This window comes from Cervus elaphus, chromosome 25 (assembly GCF_910594005.1).
Source record: "Cervus elaphus chromosome 25, mCerEla1.1, whole genome shotgun sequence".
Taxonomy (NCBI): Eukaryota; Metazoa; Chordata; class Mammalia; order Artiodactyla; family Cervidae; genus Cervus; species Cervus elaphus.
Window position 1 is genome coordinate 58,831,529 of NC_057839.1, and position 19,923 is coordinate 58,851,451.

A 19,923-nucleotide genomic window follows, 5' to 3' on the forward strand; every position below is an offset into this window, starting at 1 on the left:
AGGGACACCGTGAGGCTGGCATCACCTCCGCCCTGTGTGCTGTTGTGTCGAGTTGGCCAAAAAGTACATTCAGGTTTTTCCATGACGTCCGATGGAAACACCTGAACAAACTTTTTAACCAATCCAATATATACCCAGTGCCTGGCATGGGACAGGTGCCCAGTAATTATTTTTTGACCGAATACACGTATAAAGCACACTGTCATAATAACAAACTGATTGCTGCGGAAACCAGTAGGTCCCTGTAGAATCAAAACTGTAGAAGTAATTAGAATCCGACCACCTAGGAAGCAGGGAGGAGGTGGTGACATGATGTCCCCCGGATGAAGGGCTGATGGGGCGTCATCCTCGTCTTTCTGTCCTTTGCCACATGCCTGCATGCTCAGTCACTCAGTTGTGCCCGACTCTGTATGACCCCGTGGACTGTGGCCCACCAGGCTCCTCTGTCCATGGGATTCTCCAGGCAAGAACACTGGAGTGGGTTGTCATGCCCTTCTACAGGGGATCTTCCCCACCCAGGGGTCGAACCCATGTCTCCTGTGGCTCCTGCCTTGCAGGCAGATTCTTTAACCTGCTGAGCCACCAGGGAAGCCCGCCGTTTGCCACAGAGTCCATCTAATCCACCTTTCAGTGGCAGCCCTTCAAATAGCCAGAGCCTATTTCGATACCTTTTAACAGCCTGGCTTCCAGACCCTGTGGTGTTTCGGTTCCGCTCTTTGAATTGTTCCTGTTGATTCTCCTCTGAGAACATGGAGCACAAACTCCGAATCAGGTCTGACCTGAGCTAATGGAGTGAATTGGTCTGGTTTTGACTTTATAATTCTCATCAGTGCAGCCTAAGGCTACATGGGCCTTTTCATTTAGCCATATAGGCCAGTTAGAAGGTGGAACACAAGAGCTGGTAAGACCCGGTTGTCCATATTCCTATGGTGGTCGGGGGCTGGCCCCTTCTCGAATCCATCTTCAGGGGGTTTGCCCACCTCGAGCTCCTAGAATCTCTGCAGTCACTTTTTCTGCCACGTCTACAAGTGTTTTCAGTACAGATGCTGTTAGCTATCTAGGACTTGCACAGACAAAGTGCTTTGCTCCCTCTCATTACTTTTGGTCTTCAAATTCCTTTTAACCATGTTTGCTTACCTGTTTTAAGGTGACCCTCCTTCATGGAAAAGGCAAACTCAGAGCTGGGGGGCTTGGAATGTATCCTTGGACCCTAGTGGTTCTTTCCCTTTCTTTTTCTTACCTTGAACATATTGTTTAAAGCTCTTTTCTGGATCTCAGCACTTGCACCCATCTGGGCTTCACCCTCCTGACTTTATTCGTCCACAAGATTGCAAGCCCTTGGAGGTGGTAGTTCTTAGACTTCATCTGGGCTCACCTCCCAGGAACTGGGGAAGAGAGAGCCTGTGAGCTGGCAGACCAAGGCAGGGAGATGGCAGATACCTCCTCCCCACCTGGCACATTCCCTCCCCACCCCCAAGAGCAGCCTGGGGACCACCTGTTCTTTCTAGTTGTGGCAGGTAGGCAGGAATTTCTCTTCCGAGAGCATTCCAGCTCCTTTCAGAAACTCTGGTTTTATTTGATCTTCCTTGCCTCTTTCTCACCAATTTTGAAATCGCTATATTTCATTTTTTTTTCAATTTCCCTGGTTATTGTGAGCTTAACAGGACGTGGTCACTCCCACGTGAGTGGCCATCCCCTCCCTGATGGCTGTGATCCCATCCAATGAGACTGTTCTTCGTCTTGGTCCCCGGCCTCCGAGCTCAGCCTCATCGGGGAGGGGTTAGCTGGCAGGTTGCCGGAGAGGGAGGAGGTGAGCGTGTGCTCTGTAATAACCGAGCTTGGAATTGCAACACCGTTAGGTGCCTGTCTCGTCTTGCCAAGGCCAGCACGGAAATCACATGCCGTCCAGGAGATGGTGGCCACTGCAGAACATAAAGGGCTGAGGTTTCACGTTTAAAACATTTGTGTCCTAAAGCTTCAGAACTTCAGGGCCTCAGAGGGACCCTCCCTCAGGGAAAGAAAGCAAAAAGGCTTTCTATCAGAGAAGGAAGCAGTCAAAAAAAAAATCTACTCCATCAGCGTCTTCCTCTGGGACACACTGAGATAATCCCTTGGGGGGAGATTCAGCTAATCTTGAAATGCTGCTTCTGCTGTTCACATTAGGTGAGTCCTGGGAAGCACAAATCCCACAGATGCAGACGACTCCGCTCTGCCGCGTCCCCTCTGCCCCACCTCCCACCGAGTGGCCACCACCTTTGAAAGGCAGCGAGCTCACTGACGGTGGTAGTATTTATAGCACCTCTAATCCCGCCAGGCCAGCTCCGGCCACCTGCTCCCCGCGAGGCCTGCGCAGCTGAGCTAAGGGCGGCTGCCGGTAGAAAACACCAGAAAATGCCCGGCCTACCAGTCACAGGAGGCTCGTCCAGCCCTGCCTGTCACAGCCTCAGTTTCCCGCAGCTAGGGGACTTGTTCATCACGTAAGGATCAGTTTTTCCACTCGGTGCTCCATGGTGACCTGTATGGGAAGAAAAATCCAAAAAAGAGGGGATTATAGAGCTGATTCAGTTTGCTATACAGCAGAAACCAACACGGCATTGTAAAGCGACTCTGCTCCAGTGAAAAAGGTTTTTTTAAAAAGGATCAGTGTTGCATCTTGCAGTTCAAGGTGAGCCCCACTATTTCCATGTCCATATTGTGTTGAAGCTGAAGCTCCAATACTTCCACCACCTGATGCGAAGAGCCGACTCATTGGAAAAGACCCTGATGCTGGAAAAGACTGAAGGCAGGAGGGGAAGGGGACAACAGAGGATGAGGTGATTGGAGGGCATCACTGACTCAATGGACATGAGTTTGAGTAGGTTCCAGGAGAGGTGAAGGACAGGGAAGCCTCGCGTGCAGAAGTCCATGGGATCGCAAAGAGTCAGACATGACCAAGTGACTGAACAACAACAAATATAATGGACAGTCTCACGTGCTCTGGTCTGCACATTACTTCGCCTCTGTTGATGCGTCACAGGATAGGATGTGTCTGCGTCCACACGTCAGCATCCAACGAGCACAGCAAGAATCCCCTTTAATTAGTTGCATCACTCTAGTCATAGCTGCATCTCAGCCAAGCATTCAGCCTTGAGTCCTTCTCATAGGTGCTGGAAAGGCCCAAAATCTGAGCTAAGGAAGAGCAAAAGCCACCATCCCATAGGACCACCTCCTGTGCTCAGAGTTAAAAGGTCACTGCGGGACTTCCCTGGTCGTTCAGTGGCTAAGACTTTGCCTTCCAACGCAGGGGGTACCAGCTGGATCCCTGGTCAGGAAGCTAAGAGTCTACATGTCTCAGGGCCGAAAAGCAAAACCTAAAGAGAAGCAATATTATAAAAAATTCAGTAAAGACTTCAAAAATGATCCACATCAAAAAATCTTCAAAAACCAAAAAAAAAATGATTAGTTCTTGAGGGTGACCCAGGCTCACTCCTGTGACTGCACTGGACCCACGAGCTGTCCCTCAGCCGCCGGGGTGGTGAACACTACGAGCCTTATTCCAGCCGTGGTACCATGCTGGTCCTGTCTGTGTCGCCAACAAGGACGGCCTGTTTGCGGCTTTGTTTCTGCTGGCCGCCCCACCCCCGTGCCCCGAGACTGCTTTCTCATTGTTCAGATTATCCAGGAGAAGAGAAGGACCTCTTGTGGATGGGGGCGGGGTGGGGTAAGGACGAAAAGGACCGAAGGTGCTGAAGTGAAGACTTTCTCATCTGGTGCCCCTCTCAGTCTCTGGGTACTGGGTGCCATTGGCCAGCTGAGCACCTTCAGACACCCCAGAAACATGGGGGAGCAAGGCTTCTGAGTCCCCACGGCCAGGGTCGAACTCCTGGCCCCACTCAACAATACCACGATCCTAGGGTTGGGCTAAGGGTTGAATGACATCATTGGAAAAGAGCCTGATGTTGGGAAGGATTGAAGGTGAAAGGAGAAGGGGGCAGCAGAGGATGAGATGGTGGAATAGCATCACTGACTCAACGGATATGAATTTGAGCAAATGTGGGACATAGTGGAGGACAGAAGAGCCTGGCGTGCTGCAGTTCATGGGGTCACAAACAGTCAGACATGACTTAGTGACTGAACAACATCAAAGGAAAGCTCTTGGCATACAGTAAATTGCTGATAAGAGTAAGTGCTTTTCCCCTGAACTCCACCTCTGCCCACCTTCACGCTTCTCTCCAAAACTTCAGTAGTCCAGCGTTCACTTTTTAAGTCATCATTAGTTGGAGATTTGAGGGATCAGTTAGCCTGTTTGGGGGAGACAAAAAGTTGAGACTTGTCCCCAAATCTCTATCTTGTAATAGAATGACAGTACAAATCCACACGTGCATTCTTTTCTTAACATTTATTTTATTGATGTATAGTTGATTTACAGTTAGTTCAGTCACTCAGTCGTGTCCGACTCTTTGCGACTCCATGGACTGCAGCACACCAGGCCTCCCTGTCCATCACCAACTCCCGGAGTCTACCCAAACTCATGTCCGTCGAGTCAGTGATGCCATCCAACCATCTCATCCTCTGTCATCCCCTTCTCCTCCTGCCTTCAGTCTTTCCCAGCATCAGGGTCTTTTCCAATGAGTCAGCTCTTCACATCAGGTGGTCAAAGTATTGGAGTAGAGCAATTCAGTCATTATATATATATATATTTATGTATGTATGTATATATATACACACACACACATTTTCACATTCTTTTCCATTGTGGTTTATCACAGGATATTGAATGTAGTTCCTTGTGCTATACAGTAGTAGGACCCTGTAGTTTATTCATTTTATATATAATAGTTCGCATCTGCTAATCCCAAACTCCCAATCCATCCCTTCTCCACCCCTCCTCCCCCTTGGCACCCACAGGTCGGTTCTTTACGTCTGTGAGTCTGTTTCTGTTTCCTAGATCAGTTCATTTGTGTCATGGTTTAGATTCCACATATAAATGATATCATGTGGTATTTGTCTTTCTCCTTCTGACTTACTTCACTTACTATATGGAGAAGGGAATGGCAATGCACTCCAGTATTCTTCCCCGGAGAATTCCATGGACAGAGGAATCTGGCGGGCTACAGTCCATGGGGTCACAAAGAGTCGGACACGACTGAGCGGCTGCACTTTCTTTCTTTCTTTTCGTTTAGCATGATAACTTCTAGGCCCATCCATGTTGCTGCAAATGGCATCCTTCTTATGGCTGAGTAGTATTCTAATATATATACACACCACAGCTTCTTTATGCATTCATCTGTTCATGGACATTCAGGTTGTCTCCATGTCTTGGCTGTTGTAGACAGTGCTGCCATGAACATAGGGATGCATGTATCTTTTCAAATTATAGTTTTGTCCAGATATGTGCTCAGGAGTGGAATCGCAGGATCATATGCAACTCTAGTGTTTTGAGGAACATCCATACTGTTCTCCATAGTCTTTGTCATAGTTTACATTCCCACAAACAGTCCACAGTGCATTTTTAAAATAATTAGCAGATGAACAAGCATATTGGGTTGTTATAAAGAGGTTCCAATAGAAACTGTGGTTAAAAAAAAAAAAACACCTCACATATAACTTAGCACTGAACTTAGCCCCTGCTTAAGTTCAGTACTGCACCTGTCACTGCCATCCGTCCCCAGAACTCTGCATCTTGGGAAAGTGAAACTCTCTACCCGTTAAACAATAATTCTCCATCCCCTCATCCCCACTCCCAGCCTCTAGCAAGCTCCAATTTGACTGTTAACAGTCAAAAAAGTAAAGGCTCAGCATAAGCTAAGGTTGGAACTCTCTAGACATTCTTCAAATCGTGTAAGGGAAGAACATTCTGCAGAGATGGGATGGGCACAAGTGAACAACCAGAGCTCCATCTGCGGGCTTGGTGCAGGGCGCCCCCTGCTGTTTGAAGCATATTGTTTCTTTCCACCAACTCCTACCAATCAGTTCTTTCCTGGTGGCTCAGATGGTAGAGAATCTGCCTGCAGTGCAGGAGACCGGGGTTCAGTCCCTGGGCTGGGAAGATCCCCTGGAGAAGAGAATGGCTACCCGCTCCAGTATTCTTGCATGGAGAATTCCATGGACAGAGGAGCCTGGCGGGCTACACACCATACATGGGGTCACAAAGAGTCAGACATGACTGAGCAACTAACACTTACCAAGTGTTAGTTAGTGTTACCAAGAATTTTAATCATCTTATATCTGAAAGGTGCACCAACTGCTCTTATGTGTATATGGCAGTTTCACTAAGTCTAAATGATGACAGATGATTTCATTTTCATACTCTTAAATAGATTTTTTAAATCTGAAAATGTATTTTTATCAGAAATGTGCTGTAACCATTGATGGTTGCATCAGCCCCCCTGTGAGAAAGTATTCCAGGTAGATGTATAATAATAACTGTAGCTATCAACTAGCCACACCGAGAATATTAGGGAGTACACAAACACTTTCTAAAAAGCCTTGCCATGCTCTCCGGCTTAACCGAAAACCAAGCTCTGTTTCTCTCAGTAATAGATGTGGTTTACTCCATCTGTTTCAGTTTACTAAAATTTTTATTGGCCTGACCTGACATTAAAAGTCCCCCTTTATATGTAGCTCCTCACTGTACCCTGTTGTAATACTCACGGTCCTACCTCGTGCACTGAAGTATTTTTTTCCATCACCTGCTCCAATGATGCCCCTTTGTCTCCATGCCCACGTGACTGTTCACCGTTTCAGAGGCTGGGTCAGTGGTCCATTGAGTCAGTGATGCCATCCAACCATCTCATCCTCTGGCATCCCCTTCTCCTCCTGCCTTCAATCTTTCCCAGGATCAGGGTCTTTTCCAATGAGTTGTCTCTTCGCATCAAGTGGCCAAAGGATTGGAGCGTCAGCTTCAGCATCCGTCCTTCCAATGAGTCTTCCGGGTTGGAGAGCCTGTCAAAGTAACAATCCAATCATATCACTCTTCCAATCCACAATGTCCCAAGGCTCCCAGAGTCACAACCATGACCTACAAAACCCTTCAGAAACGCCCCCACCCCACCCTCCACCCCCATGAGGACAGACAACACGAAGTGCAGCTGAGAGTCAGAAGGCCCGATGGCATTCCTCTGGCCTCCGTCAGCTCTCTCTGAGAACAGGCCAGACAGGCGTGTGGGTATCCGACAGTGTCCAGCCTTGTTTTGCCCTCCACCCCCATCCCCAAGTAAATCAAATCAGACATTAGAGGCACTTCCGAGACCCTCGCTGTAAACGTTGAGCCGTCAGCCACCTCTGAAAGGTGCTCCTCCCTCGGAAGTAAGACTGCTCCCGTCCCTGTCAGCAGCGCGGATGAAAAGTGAAGGGAAAGTGTTAGTTGCTTAGGTGTGTCTGACTCTTTGCGGCCGCGTGGACTGTGTAGTCCACCAGGCTCCTCTGTCCATGGGATTTTCCAGGCAAGAATGCTGGAGTGGATCTTCTCCAGCAGGTCTTCCTGACCCAAGGATCAAACCTGGGTCTCCCGCACTGCGGGCAGATTCTTCACTGTCTGATCCACCAGGGAAGCCCTGATTGACTTAATCTGTAAAGACAGTAAGAGGGTTCTCTTTTATTCTAAAATATTTTCTGAACCAGAAAAAGAAGACACGGTTTTTGTGGAAAATGAAAAAGCACAAAGAGGAAAATAAAATCGATGCTAAGCTCAACACCCGCCGATGACCCCACAATGAGCGCTATATTGTGGTCCCAGGAAGCCTTTTACGATGATGACAGCTAAGATCGATCACCTACGCTGTGCTTGGCACTGATGGGAGCATTTTGTACAGATCTCGGGCCCCTCAGCCTGGGCCACAGACATGCTGTAATCTGGTCATCCGAGGTGCACTAAGGAGCTGGCGCCAGAGTGTAAATCAACTTTTTTATCTAGCGCACAATCCTGAGCCAGGCCTGTAACCACCACCTTGCATGTGGCATTGTTGAGAGTTAACCACTGGTTTACCCAGTGGAGACTTAAACCTAATTAAACATAAGTTGAACCCTTCTTTCTCAGTAAAACCTCCAAATAAAACTGATGCCCAGGGCGGACTATTTTAATTCAAAACAGCTGCAGTGTAGTTCACTTCTTCTAACTGCAGGGCATCAGAATGTCTGACAGTGCTAATCCTGATTACTTAGGGTAATGGAGACAGCTTTGTGAGTTCCTCAAAAGCATGGCCAACAGCTTCTGGAAATTAAGTGAAAACCTGAGTCCTTGGTAGTGCTCTTTCATGGAAAGGAGTCCTCTCTGGACGTGTGGGAACGGATGTCCCAACATGCTGGGTTTGGTTGTTCTCTGAGTTCAAATGCTGATGGAGACCATTAGCTTCTTCGAATTCCAATCCCGAGTTCTTGGAAAGGAGACTCAGTCCAAGGGTGGTCAGGGACTGACTCCAGATGAGGAAGATCTTGAGAGAGATGCCCCTTGTGTGATTCCAGTCATGTTGAGTCAGAGTGTAGCATCTTAGGCCCAGAAGTGTTATTTCTGTCGGGGCTTCCTTCACTCTTCCTGCACACTCTCACCTATTTGGGAACCTAGCTCTGCTGTGCTTAGTCGCTCGGTCATGTCCAACTCTTTGTGACCCCATGGACTGTAGCCCGCCAGGTTCCTCTGTCCATGGGATTCTCCAGGCAAGAATACTGGAGTGAGCTGCCCTGCCCCCTTCCAGGGGATCTTCCCAACCCAGGGATCGAACCCAGGTCTCCCGCATTGCAGGCGGACTCTTTACCATCTGAGCCACCAGGATAGCCCAAGAATACTGAATCCCTATCCCTTCTCCAGGGGATCTTCTTGACTTGGAGATCGAACCTGGGTCTCTTGGGTCTCCTGCATTGCCAGGCAGGTTCTTTACCACTAGCACCACCTGGGAAGACCAGGTGGACTGGCAGAGAATTGCCTAGAATTATTTTAGACTTACAGAAGCCTTGTGAAGATAGCACAGACCCTTCACCCCACACTTGGTCTTACACTGCTATGGTACATTTGTCACAACTAAGGAACCAACCCCTGTACATTATAATCAACTAAACCACACAGTTTATTCAGGCTTCCCAGGTGGCCAAGTGGTAAAGAATCTGCCTGTCAATGCATGAGACAGGGGTTCAACCCCTGGGTCAGGAAGAGCCCCTGAAGAAGGAATGGGGTATTCCAGTATTCTTGCCTGGAAAACTTCCCTGGACAGAGGAGCCTGGTGGGCTACTGTCCAAAAGATGGCAGAGAGTCGGACAAGGCTGAGCATGCATGCATGCCAGTTTATTCAGATTTCACAAGCTTTTTCTTCACGTCCTTTGTCTGTTCTAGGATCCTATCCATGTTACCATGTCTCCTTACCCTTGTCTGGTCTGTGAGAGTTCCTCAGACTTGGCTGGTCTTTGTGGCCTTGTTAGTTTCAAGGACTGCTGGTTAGGTCCTCAATTTGGGTTTGTCCGGGGTTTTTCTCATGGTTAGACTGGGCTTATAGGCTTTCCAGGGGAAAACCACAGAGGTAAATGGCCATTCTCATCCCATCTTATCAGGAGAGCATGCTATCAATGTGACTTGTCACTGATGATGTAATTTTGACGGCCAAGACCATATTTGCCAGGTTTTCTCCCTGTCCTCTTTCTAGAGGGAAGTTACAGTCATCAGCTCACACTTCAGAAGTGGGGTGATATGCCCCACCTCCCTGAGAGGAGAGTGAAAGTGAAGTCGCTCAGTCATGGCCGACCCTTTGCGACTCCATGGACTGTAGCCTATCAGGCTCCTCTGTCCATGGAATTTTCCAGGCAAGAGTACTGGAGTGGGTTGCCATTCCCTTCTCCAGGGGATCTTTCTGACCTAGGGATTGAACCCAGGTCTCCCACATTGCAGGCAGACGCTTTACCGTCTGAGCCACCAGGGAAGTAGCTCCATACATTACTTGGAATTCTGTGCTAGAGATCTGTCCCTATTTGTTTACTTAATTTGTTACTATTTGGCTGCGCTGGGTGTTAGTTGTGGTGCTTGGGATCTTTATTGGATCACGTGGGATCTTTCGTTGTGGTTCATGTGCTTAGCTGCTCCGAGGCATATGGGATCTTAGTTCCCAGACCAGGGATCAAACCCATGTTCCCTGCTGGATTCTTAACCACTGGACCACCAGGTAAGTCTCCCCATTTGTTTACTTATATCAGTATAGTTCTTCGTTGTTGTTTAGTCGCTAACTCATGTCCGACTCTGTGCAACCCCGTGGACTGTAGCCCACCAGGCTCCTCTGTCCATGGGATTTCCCAGACAAGAATACTGGAGTGGGTTGCCATTTCCTTCTCCAGGGGATCTTCCCGACCCAGGAATTGAACCTGCATCTCCAGCACTGGCAGGCGGATTCTTTACCACTGTGGCCCCAGGAAAGTTGTATCTGTATATGAGTGTTTATCGTGTGCTGTGGTCACAACTCCATCATTTTTAGTTGTTCTGACACCTCCAGCTTTGCTATTGGGATCTCTCTCTTCTGGGTTCCTGTATTTCAAGCTGATCATCTTGTACATTTCCCACCCTAGTCCTAGAATAAGTTGTTTCTCCAAGGAGCCCTGGTTCTTTTTATTAGAGAATAAACAGAAAAACCAAGATCTGGGCATGGAGTGGGTTGTTCTGTTTTGCTGGCTGCTTCCTAATGAGATAATGTTGACTGCAAACTCAGCAGCAGAAAACCTAACCCTGCAGCGACTCCAAGAAACAAATCGTCTTCACTGTCAGCAGTTTATTAGGTTTGTGTTCTGGTTTGGAAAAGTCAATGTCATTAGGCTCTGCAAATATTTGAAGAACACAGCATGTTCTGGTCAACTCAGAGGGCATAAGCTAAGTTGAAACTACTCTAGTGAATGCATCAGAAAGACACTTTTCCTGAAATAGTCTTTGTTAGGTTACCTTCTAGAGTTTCCTGTTCTCTCAAACAGACTGGTTAAATCTCATCTGATTACAATGCTAGGGCTCAGTACATTTCTTGGAAAATTTTGACCTGCAAATAGGTGTTGCAGCTTGTAACCAACAGTATACCTAATTCTGAGTTGCATGTATTCCTTTCTGGGCAAAAGACTGGAACCAGTCTTTTTTTTTTTTTTTTTTAAGAAGCAAGCTGGAAGGCAAGGAGCATTTTCACAATGGAAGCATGGGTCAGATTGGCGAAGGCTAAGAGTCAAATTGAGAGACTTTAGGGAGATAAGGAAAGGAAGCATTGATCCATGTGGTATTTCTTCTCTTTAAACCTGTGATTGCTGAGGCCCAGATCAGACTGAGAGTATTCAGTTACTTTGCTCTAGAACGGCAACCCACTCCAGTAATCTGGCCTGGAAAATTCTACAGACAGGGGAGCCTGGTGGGCTACAGTCCATGGTGTCATAAAGAGTCGGACACGACTGAGCGACTAAACAGAAAGATCCAACCTAGGCTGGAGGTGCATGGGGCTGAAAACTCTGAAGAAGCATCTGGATGGCACATGGCCTTGATAGGGGCTTGTAGGGTGTGCTTGGCACAGACGGGTACCACGTGGAGAAGAGAGGGGCTTACTGGTACCAAGTTAAACCACACTGTGAATTTTAGAAATGATGTATCAATAAATGCAATGGAACTTTTATTCTATCTTGTATTTTTCAACATCTGGGGAAATATTCCATTTGATTTTCAAGGTTGATGGACGTACTATCATTTAATCCTATTGCCTGATGCTAGTACTTCCACTGCATATTTGACAAGAAGGGAAAAATACCTCCTTAGGTCTAACAACAAGCCTCCCTCCTGAGAAGCTCTATTAGAGATCCATCAAGCCTTACTGCTTTGCTCTCAAGGGACCAGAACTAGAGTCACCTGCTCAGGGTACTTATGGCAGTGTCTCCGGTCATATGGATGCACTCAGTATCTTGAGGCCTGAGGTTGGACTTCCTCCTCCAGGGCAGCGGAAAGCCTCCAGGTGGACATTATCGGTGCCGAGAAGCTGGTGGGAGGAACTAACCTTGGTCGCAGGTGCTCGCTCACACCTTCCTTCTGACATGCAGTTCCCCCCTTCTATTTCCTCAGCTTGTTGTCATTTAAAAGCCACTTTACAGTGATTTTGCAAGGCACAGAGAGACTGCATTATCTCATATTCAAATAATCATTGGTTACAAACTAAGTAAAGCCTGCCTATGACTTTCCTGGAAGTTTAAATTTTTTTTTAGCAGAATGCAGCCTAGAGAGCTCACTCCAGCCAGTGAGGAAAGCCCGGATAGCTTATCCTCCATAAGTCCTGATCAAGTCCAGAGTTGGGTGATATTCACTTAGCACTTAATGCTTTATAGCTGTGGGAAATATTTGGAAGGAGGGACGATCTAGCTACCAGTCAAGAATAGGAGCTGAGTCCCAGCGCTGTGCTCAGTGTGGTTATGAAGGTGTCCTGTGAAATTGCCACCACACCTCGGCTGTAGGCATGAATGCCTAACTGGTAACCAGCTTTGCAGTGGGAAAAGATGGCAGGGCCACTTGTCCAGGCCACTCAGTAATAAAGCCTCTGAGCTCTGAGTTGTTAGATCTAAGGAGGTATTTTTCCCTTCTTGTCAAATATGCAGTGGAAGTACTGGCATCAAGCAATAGGATTAAATGATAGTATGTCCGTCATCCTTGAAAATCAAATGGAATATTTTCGCAGATGTTGAAAAATACAAGATAGAATAAAAGTTCCATTGCATTTATAAAAGTGAAACATGTTTATAATAGATCCACCAAGGTGCTTTTTGATGAATTTCAACATGACATGGTAATAAAGTGAAGTCGCTCAGTCGTGTCCGACTCTTCGCGACCCCGTGGACTGTAGCCCACCAGGCTCCTCTATCCATGGGATTCTCCAGGCAAGAACACTGGAGTGGGTTGCCATTTCCTTCTCCATGGTAATAGGACCAGTCTAATTTCACGAAACTTAATTTACCCAAAGCCTGATCGTTATTATGGGCTTCCCAGGTGGTGCCAGTGGAAAGGAACACACCTGCCAACACCTCCTCCAACACACCTGCAGGAGACGTGGTTCGATCCCTGGGTCAGGAAGATGCCCCGGAGGAGGAAATGGCAGCCCACTCCAGTATTCTTGCCTGGAAAATTCCACGGACAGAGGAGCCCATATTCTAAAACTTCAGAGCTCTATTTCTGTTGTTGTATCGTGTCCAACACTTCGCAACCCCATGGACTATGGCCCGCCAAGGCGCCTCTGTCCAGGCGATTTCCCAGCAAGAATACTGGAGTGGGTTGCCATTTCCTTCTCCAGGGGATCTTCCTGACCCAGGGATCTAACTCGAGTCTCTTGTATCTCCTGCATTGGCAGGCAGATTCTTCACTGCTGAGCCACCAGCGAAAGACTGCAATTCACTTTATAATGTATTCACTTTCATCTTAGAGAAGAATCACTTGCATCTTAAGAAAAGCAGAGAAGTATTTTATGAAATTGGCATTTAACTTGGCCAAGTGTTAGACAAATTGGCATTTGTCTAACACTCTCTTCCAAAGTTATATCGTTACATTTTTAAATTCAGTTTTTCTATCGATTATACCTACCTAAAGCTTAAAAAGTTAGTCCCCTAGGGGCTGGCCCCCAGTAGTGGCTTTTCTCCCAGCCTGCCCCACCCCTTCTCCTACTCCCAGATCTGATTCAGTGGAGTTCTGCATGCATGCAGATACTTTCAGATCACTTTTTATTATTTGGTTAAAGTTGTAAAAATTATGTTAATACACATGTTCACCCTGAACTGAGTTGTCCAGCAGCCTATGTAAACTTTCCACATTGGTGTGGCTACATGCTCAGATGCCTGCCTCCCACCTGGGTCCCCCTGCCAGGCTCCCTGTGGGGCAGGTGTGATGAATGGGCCAGGGTCTTACCTGTGTCAGGTAAGAAGAGAGCAAGGCAGTGGCACTTGAGGACCCATGTGCCAGCCCCCCGGTTGGGCACGTTCACTTTCCTAGCTCCTCAGGGACCATGTAATACCTGTCACATTTCACTCCTTTACACCTTTTTCTAATAATACCTTGCTTCCTGCCCTTTTTCCCCTGGCAGCTCTGTTTTGTGATGTTCTGGACTCCCAACGTTTCCGAGAAGATTCTGATAGACATCATCGGCGTGGACTTTGCCTTTGCAGAACTCTGCGTTGTTCCCTTGCGTATCTTCTCCTTCTTCCCCGTTCCAGGTAAAGGAAAACAGAATGAAAGAAAAATTCCTAATCACTCTCACACCTAATTCAGTTTTCTTTCTTTAGAAACATTACCAGTTCTGTGCCAAGCAAATTAAATGTATACACTGTTAAGTTTCACAGTGGATTAAAAAGATGCAAGGATATTATCCAGCAGGTCGAAAGTTTGAGAAGCTAGTCGAACAGGCATAATTTGTTTCTTAAAGGACAGTGGTTGCAGACTCAGTAGAAAGAACATGAAGGGACAGCATGAGTCGTTTCAGGGGCAGTGGAACCATTCCCTGTCTTCACTGTGGCGACTGGTGACACAAATCTATGCACCTATTGAAATTCTAAAAGGACTGCTGGAGAAAAGAATCCAGGGGCAAAGCTGTGGTCAGAAATGGGCCGTGGGGCCAGTCGACACCGGGGCTGATAGCTCACCTGCCATCCTGAGTTGTTCCCAAGTCAGACCAGGAACTGCCCCTGCTCCTAGATGTCAAGCATTCCTGGCGGCTGCCTGGGGTGTTGCCTGGTCTTTGGGGTTGGGGCGGGACACTGAGGGACCCGAGGGTTGGCACCACCTGGAGATCAAGGCAGGAGCTGTTGACTGGACTCCCCAGTCTGGAACTGAGGAGGGGCTGGAGGTCCCTAGGAGCTAGGACTGGGGTAGGACTCTGAATCTCCTCTTCACGCCCCTTCCTCATCTGTCAAACCAAGGGCTTGAAGACAGCCGACTCCACCTATCTTTGCAACCTGCTGGCTTTGGGCCCGTCAGGTTAGCATCCTGCCTGTGCAGCCAAACCCAAGTGAGCGCCTGGACCTCAAAATTCAACTCTTCCACCAGGAGCTGGAGGAGCACGACGTCAGACTGCAAATTCTTCCTCCAAACTGGACACGAGCGTTTACCCCAGGAGTGAGCGCTTCCTCCCCCTCCATAGGTCTGTGCCTCCTGCTGCCCCTACCTGGGATAAAGGACCAGACCTCCTCTTTCCTCAAACCCTGCCCAGTTTCAGATTAAACCTAAAGGTCTGCCAAGGTCCGTCTAGTCAAAGCTATGGTTTTTCCAGTAGTCCTGTATGGATGTGAGAGTTGATTCACAAAGAAAGCTGAGCACTGAAGAACTGATGCTTTTGAACTGTGGTGTTGGAGAAGACTCTTGAGAGTCCCTTGGACTGCAAGGAGAACAAACCAGTCCATCCTAAAGGAAATCAGTCCTGAATATTCATTGAAAGGACTGATGCTGAAGCTGAAATTCCAATACTTTAGCCCCCTGATGCGAAGAACTGACTCATTGAAAAAGACCTTGATGCTGGGAAAGAAGGCAGGAGAAGGGGACAACAGAGGATGAGATGGTTGGATGGCATCACCGACTCAATGGACATGAGTCGAGTAAACTGTGGACATGAGTTTGAGTAAACTCCGGTAGTTGGTGATGGACACTGGCCTGGCGTGCTGCAATCCATGGGGTCGCAGAGTCGGACACGACTGAGCAACTGAACTGAAATGTCCACCAAGATCAGCCGGTGGTCACTGACACACCCTCCGTGGAGCCCCTCCTGGGCTCTAGGGCCGGTGCCCTGCCTGGCTCCCGAAGCTCACAGATCAGGCTGGGGAGATGGGGTACGGGGAACCCGCTGTGAGGTCTTTGTGAGGTGTGGACAGATGGAGCCGACCTGAGCCGGCAGTCTGGAGGCTGGGAAAGAAACCCGGAAGTGAGCCGGGCCTCCTTCGCCCCGCCCCTTCTTCGCCCCGCCCACATGCGCTGGGAAACCCGGCGACCAGTCCAGCTTCCCCGCTCGGGAATCAAACTGGACCACCGTCAAGTCGCCGCTCTTCTCTTGAGTTTTCCGAGACAGGCGTTATGGGAGCTTGAGGCTGGGTGGGGATGAGGGGGTGGGAGCACCACCCCTCCATCCCCCAACCCCGGCCCAGGGGTGGTGATCACAGTGGGAAAAGGACACTTAAAGACCTATGCTGCGCCCGGAGCAGGGTCGGGGGCTGGAGGGTAGGTTGGGTGGGGGCGGGGGGCGGGGCTCCTCCAAACCCAGAGGATCAGGAACCCGGCAGGAAGGTGGGCCCAGGGCGGCAGCCGCAGGGCCTGGGTCCCACCCCGCCGCTCCGGGGACCCGGGATGTGCTGCCGCGGTTGGGCTCGGGGGGTGGGGGGACATTGCGGACCAGTCCTTGGCTCTCCCTCCAGTCACCGTGAGGGCCCATCTGACCGGGTGGCTGATGACCCTGAAAAAGACCTTCGTCCTGGCGCCCAGCTCCGTGCTGCGGATCATTGTTCTCATCACCAGCCTCGTGGTCCTGCCCTACCTGGGGTACGTGTGAAGGGGGGGCGGGGGGGCGGGGGGAGCTATGGGATCCTGCTCTCACCGAGGCACTCTGTCCAGAAGATCAAATCAGCTTTTTTTCATGGGAAATCCCCAAGCATGTCTCGAGTTAGAAATGCTGAGTGATGCCTTGTTTCTCTGCCAGGGAGACCAGGTTAGAGGCCGTTGAGATCCATTCTAGAAAAGCACTTTCGGGGGTCAGGCCCACCCACACACGGTCAGCACTGAGCATCCACTGTGGTGTGGCGGTCAGGGGCAAGGTGAAAAAGGCAAGGGAGCGAGCGAGGGTGTTGCCCTTGTTCTCAGGGATCCCCACTCTCCTGGGACCCCGTCTATTGGGAAACTGCACTCCACAGGGAGGAGGGGCGGGATGCTGCAGGCGCACGGGGCGGGCGGGGAGACGTGCCCCTCCCGCAGCAGATGCTGAGCTGAGACCTGGAGCAGGAGTGGGAGTCTCAGAGCCCGGAGGGGGGTCCCAGGGCGCTCTCCCACCCAGATGGAATATTTATTAGGTGCACCGCTAACAGGCGGATCTCGAAGGCAATCGTCCGACCCATCTGTCGCCTACACCTTTTCTGGATTTTGGTTCTCTGTGCTTCCGCGGGGCTCTAACAGACAGATGCCCTTTGCGTTCTCGTTCCCAGGGTACACGGAGCCACCCTGGGCGTGGGCTCCCTCCTCGCGGGGTTTGTGGGAGAATCCACCATGGTCGCCATAGCAGCATGCTACGTCTATCGGAAACAGGTGAGAGGGCGACAGAACCGCACCCCGGCCTGGCTCGCCCCTGGTGTAGGAGGCTGCCCGTGGCCATGACGAGGAAGAGAGGGGAGGGCATCGGGAGGTGGCGTCCTCGGGCAGTGCCAGGTCTCCACAGATGATGGGAGGGGAGATGGGAGACAGGAAGCCCCCCACCCCCGCCGGTGCCTCACTAACCCAGGCACACAGCCAAGTCCCGAGTCAGCCTGCTGAAAGGAGCACCCGCGGACCTAAAACTGCAGGCTTGACGAGGTCGCCCCCAACCATAAACAAAATCCAAGTCCATGGAGAGGGGTCCCCTGAGACCTCTGCCACGCTGTGTCCCCCCCGCCCCAGCCCCAGCCCCCGCTGATGCGTCTTCTCTGGTCTAGAAAAAGAAGATGGAGAACGAGTCGGCCGCCGAGGGGGAGGACTCGGCGATGACGGACATACCTCCGGCGGAGGAGGGCACGGACATCGTGGAGATGCGGGAGGAGCAGGAATGAGGCCGCCCCCCACCCCCCGACCGGGCGCCGCAGGGACAGCCCAGGTGATGCCCCAGCGCCGCCATCTGCTCCTCCCCGACGTGTTTTCTTCCACTTTTTTTTTTTTTTTTTTTGGTTTCCTGTTTGGGTAACAAAAGAGGCCTTGATCTAAAGGTTTCACGGACACTCTGGCATACCGGGTGTGCCCATGCTGATGAGGGGACCTGTGGAACGGTCTCACCACTGCTTTGTGGAAACAAAACAACTGACTTCATGCCCCCGCTTCGTGAAAACCCCAAAGACATAGCCGCCTTGTAGTCGCCCCCCACCCCCCCACCCGTCCTCGGACAATCTCCACTTGGAACCAAAGGACCGCGGCTGTGCCGTCCAGCGCCCCCTCAGCCACCACCGCCTGGCAGGCCGCAGGCTCACCCTGTCCCCTCGCATCGCTCAAGAATCACCAGGTGACCCCTCGGCTTTCTTTGATTGGCTTCCCGGTCACGTGGCTGTGCCAAGGGCTGTGGCCCAGAGGCCTCCCACCGTGGCGTCCTGAAACCGCCTGCCACACCCGGGCTGAGGGCGGGGTCCGGCTGCTGCCCGAGGTGGCCGTCCGCGCTGAGGAATGGATGTGCAAACGCGCTGGACCGATGGACGGCCGGAAATAATCTCCGGCGGGAAGGTTAGAGGTGCCCCCGGAGCAGCACACCCACAACACGCCAACGACAGCATTCACCTGGCCGCTTCGTGGACCTGCGTGTGCGCTCGCTGTCACACCAGCCGTGTACATACGAGAGCTGCCTTGTCAAAGTTGTCCCAAAGCCTGTCCCCCCATCACCGCGTCCCTGGGCATGAGTTTCCCCGAAGGCTTGTTTTTCACTCACCTTTCCTGAAGATGGCACTAAAGCGAGGGAGAAGGAGCATTCTAACTTTACATTTTAGTCTTTATAAAGTGAACTGAAGCTTTAAATCATAATCTAGCATTCTAATGCCAGGTTGCTATGTCGTCGCTTTGGAAGTAGATTTATGACCTGGTTCTGCCATTGTTAGTCCTAACCCTGGGGTACAGGTAATTCCAAGTGTTCTTCTGTACTCGCCTCTCACGTCACATGAGACAGCAAGACATTTTATAAACAACAGCAAAGTCACTATGTGATATTCCCTGAAATGACACATTTGAAATCCATTCAGTGCAGTATATTTTTCTAAGTTTTGGAAAGCGGGTTTTTTCTTTAAAAAATTATGGACACGGTTCACTTAATTCTTGATTTAGTCAAAATTCCTAGACGGAAAGAACCTAAACACAAAAATATTTTAAAGATATAAATATATACTGTATATGTTATGTAATTTATTTTAGGCTATAATACATTTCCTATTTTCGCATTTTCAATAAAACGTCTCTAATACAATACAGTGATTGCCTGTGTGCTCAACATACCTGCAGTGGAAACGTGTTGTATCGATGAACAGTATGTCTTGTTTGCAGTGGTTTTACACTCTGTCATTTGTATACAAATGTAAGGGTCAGTCAGTGACAAGAGAACTATTTTTCATTATGAGTAACAGGGATGTAAATGGGTCAGCTGATGTAGACCGTAGTGGGAATAGAAATATACGCTCACAGGGCAAAGAAGAAAAAGTCAAGCCTTTTGCGTTTATTGCTTTCAGTGCCATGTAATCATATCATTCCTCATAGAAAAAAAGAATGTAAGGGCTCAGAGTCAGCCATGAACATTCACAGGGTTCGTTCACACGTCTGGACACCCGGTGACCACTGGGGGACAAATTCTCATGGGCTTCCTCTGAGTGGTTTTTCCGCTTAGAATTAAGACGCATCACTTTGGGGTGGTTGCAGGGGGCAGATCTGAGAAGATGGGGGAGAAAATCTAATTGTATCGGCTTTTTTAAAATACGTGACTAGAAAATTAAACGGCAGTATTTTTTAACATGTGTGACTAGTATTTCATGCTTGTGGGGTTGGAACCTAAAGAGTACCTTGAAAAAGCAATCCGTTCCCTCCAGATCGGGGCAGACCAGCTAGAGTCTTCATTATGCAGCTAGAACACGGCATTAACAACAGGAGACGTCTTCGGTGATAAGGAAGGACGGACTGTGGTATTTTGTTAGTGTTTCAGAAAACACAGGAAGGACGCCCAGACCCAGGCCACAACGACAGGGCAACAGTTGTACAAATCTTTCTCCTGAGGTGCACGGCCCTTC

At 49.5% G+C, this 19,923-nt stretch overlaps 1 protein-coding gene across 1 annotated transcript in view; it reads left to right on the plus strand.

Moving 5' to 3' along the window:
* ANKH (ANKH inorganic pyrophosphate transport regulator) overlaps positions 1–19,649 on the plus strand; it is a 162,022-nt gene extending 142,373 nt beyond the window's left edge. The window contains exons 9-12 of the mRNA XM_043887771.1: positions 14,034–14,163; positions 16,348–16,471; positions 17,128–17,227; positions 17,611–19,649. Of these exons, the coding sequence (XP_043743706.1) occupies positions 14,034–14,163; positions 16,348–16,471; positions 17,128–17,227; positions 17,611–17,724 (468 nt within the window). The 3' untranslated portion in view covers positions 17,725–19,649. The remainder of the gene's footprint in view (positions 1–14,033; positions 14,164–16,347; positions 16,472–17,127; positions 17,228–17,610) is intronic.
* The last annotated feature ends 274 nt before the right edge of the window (positions 19,650–19,923 follow it).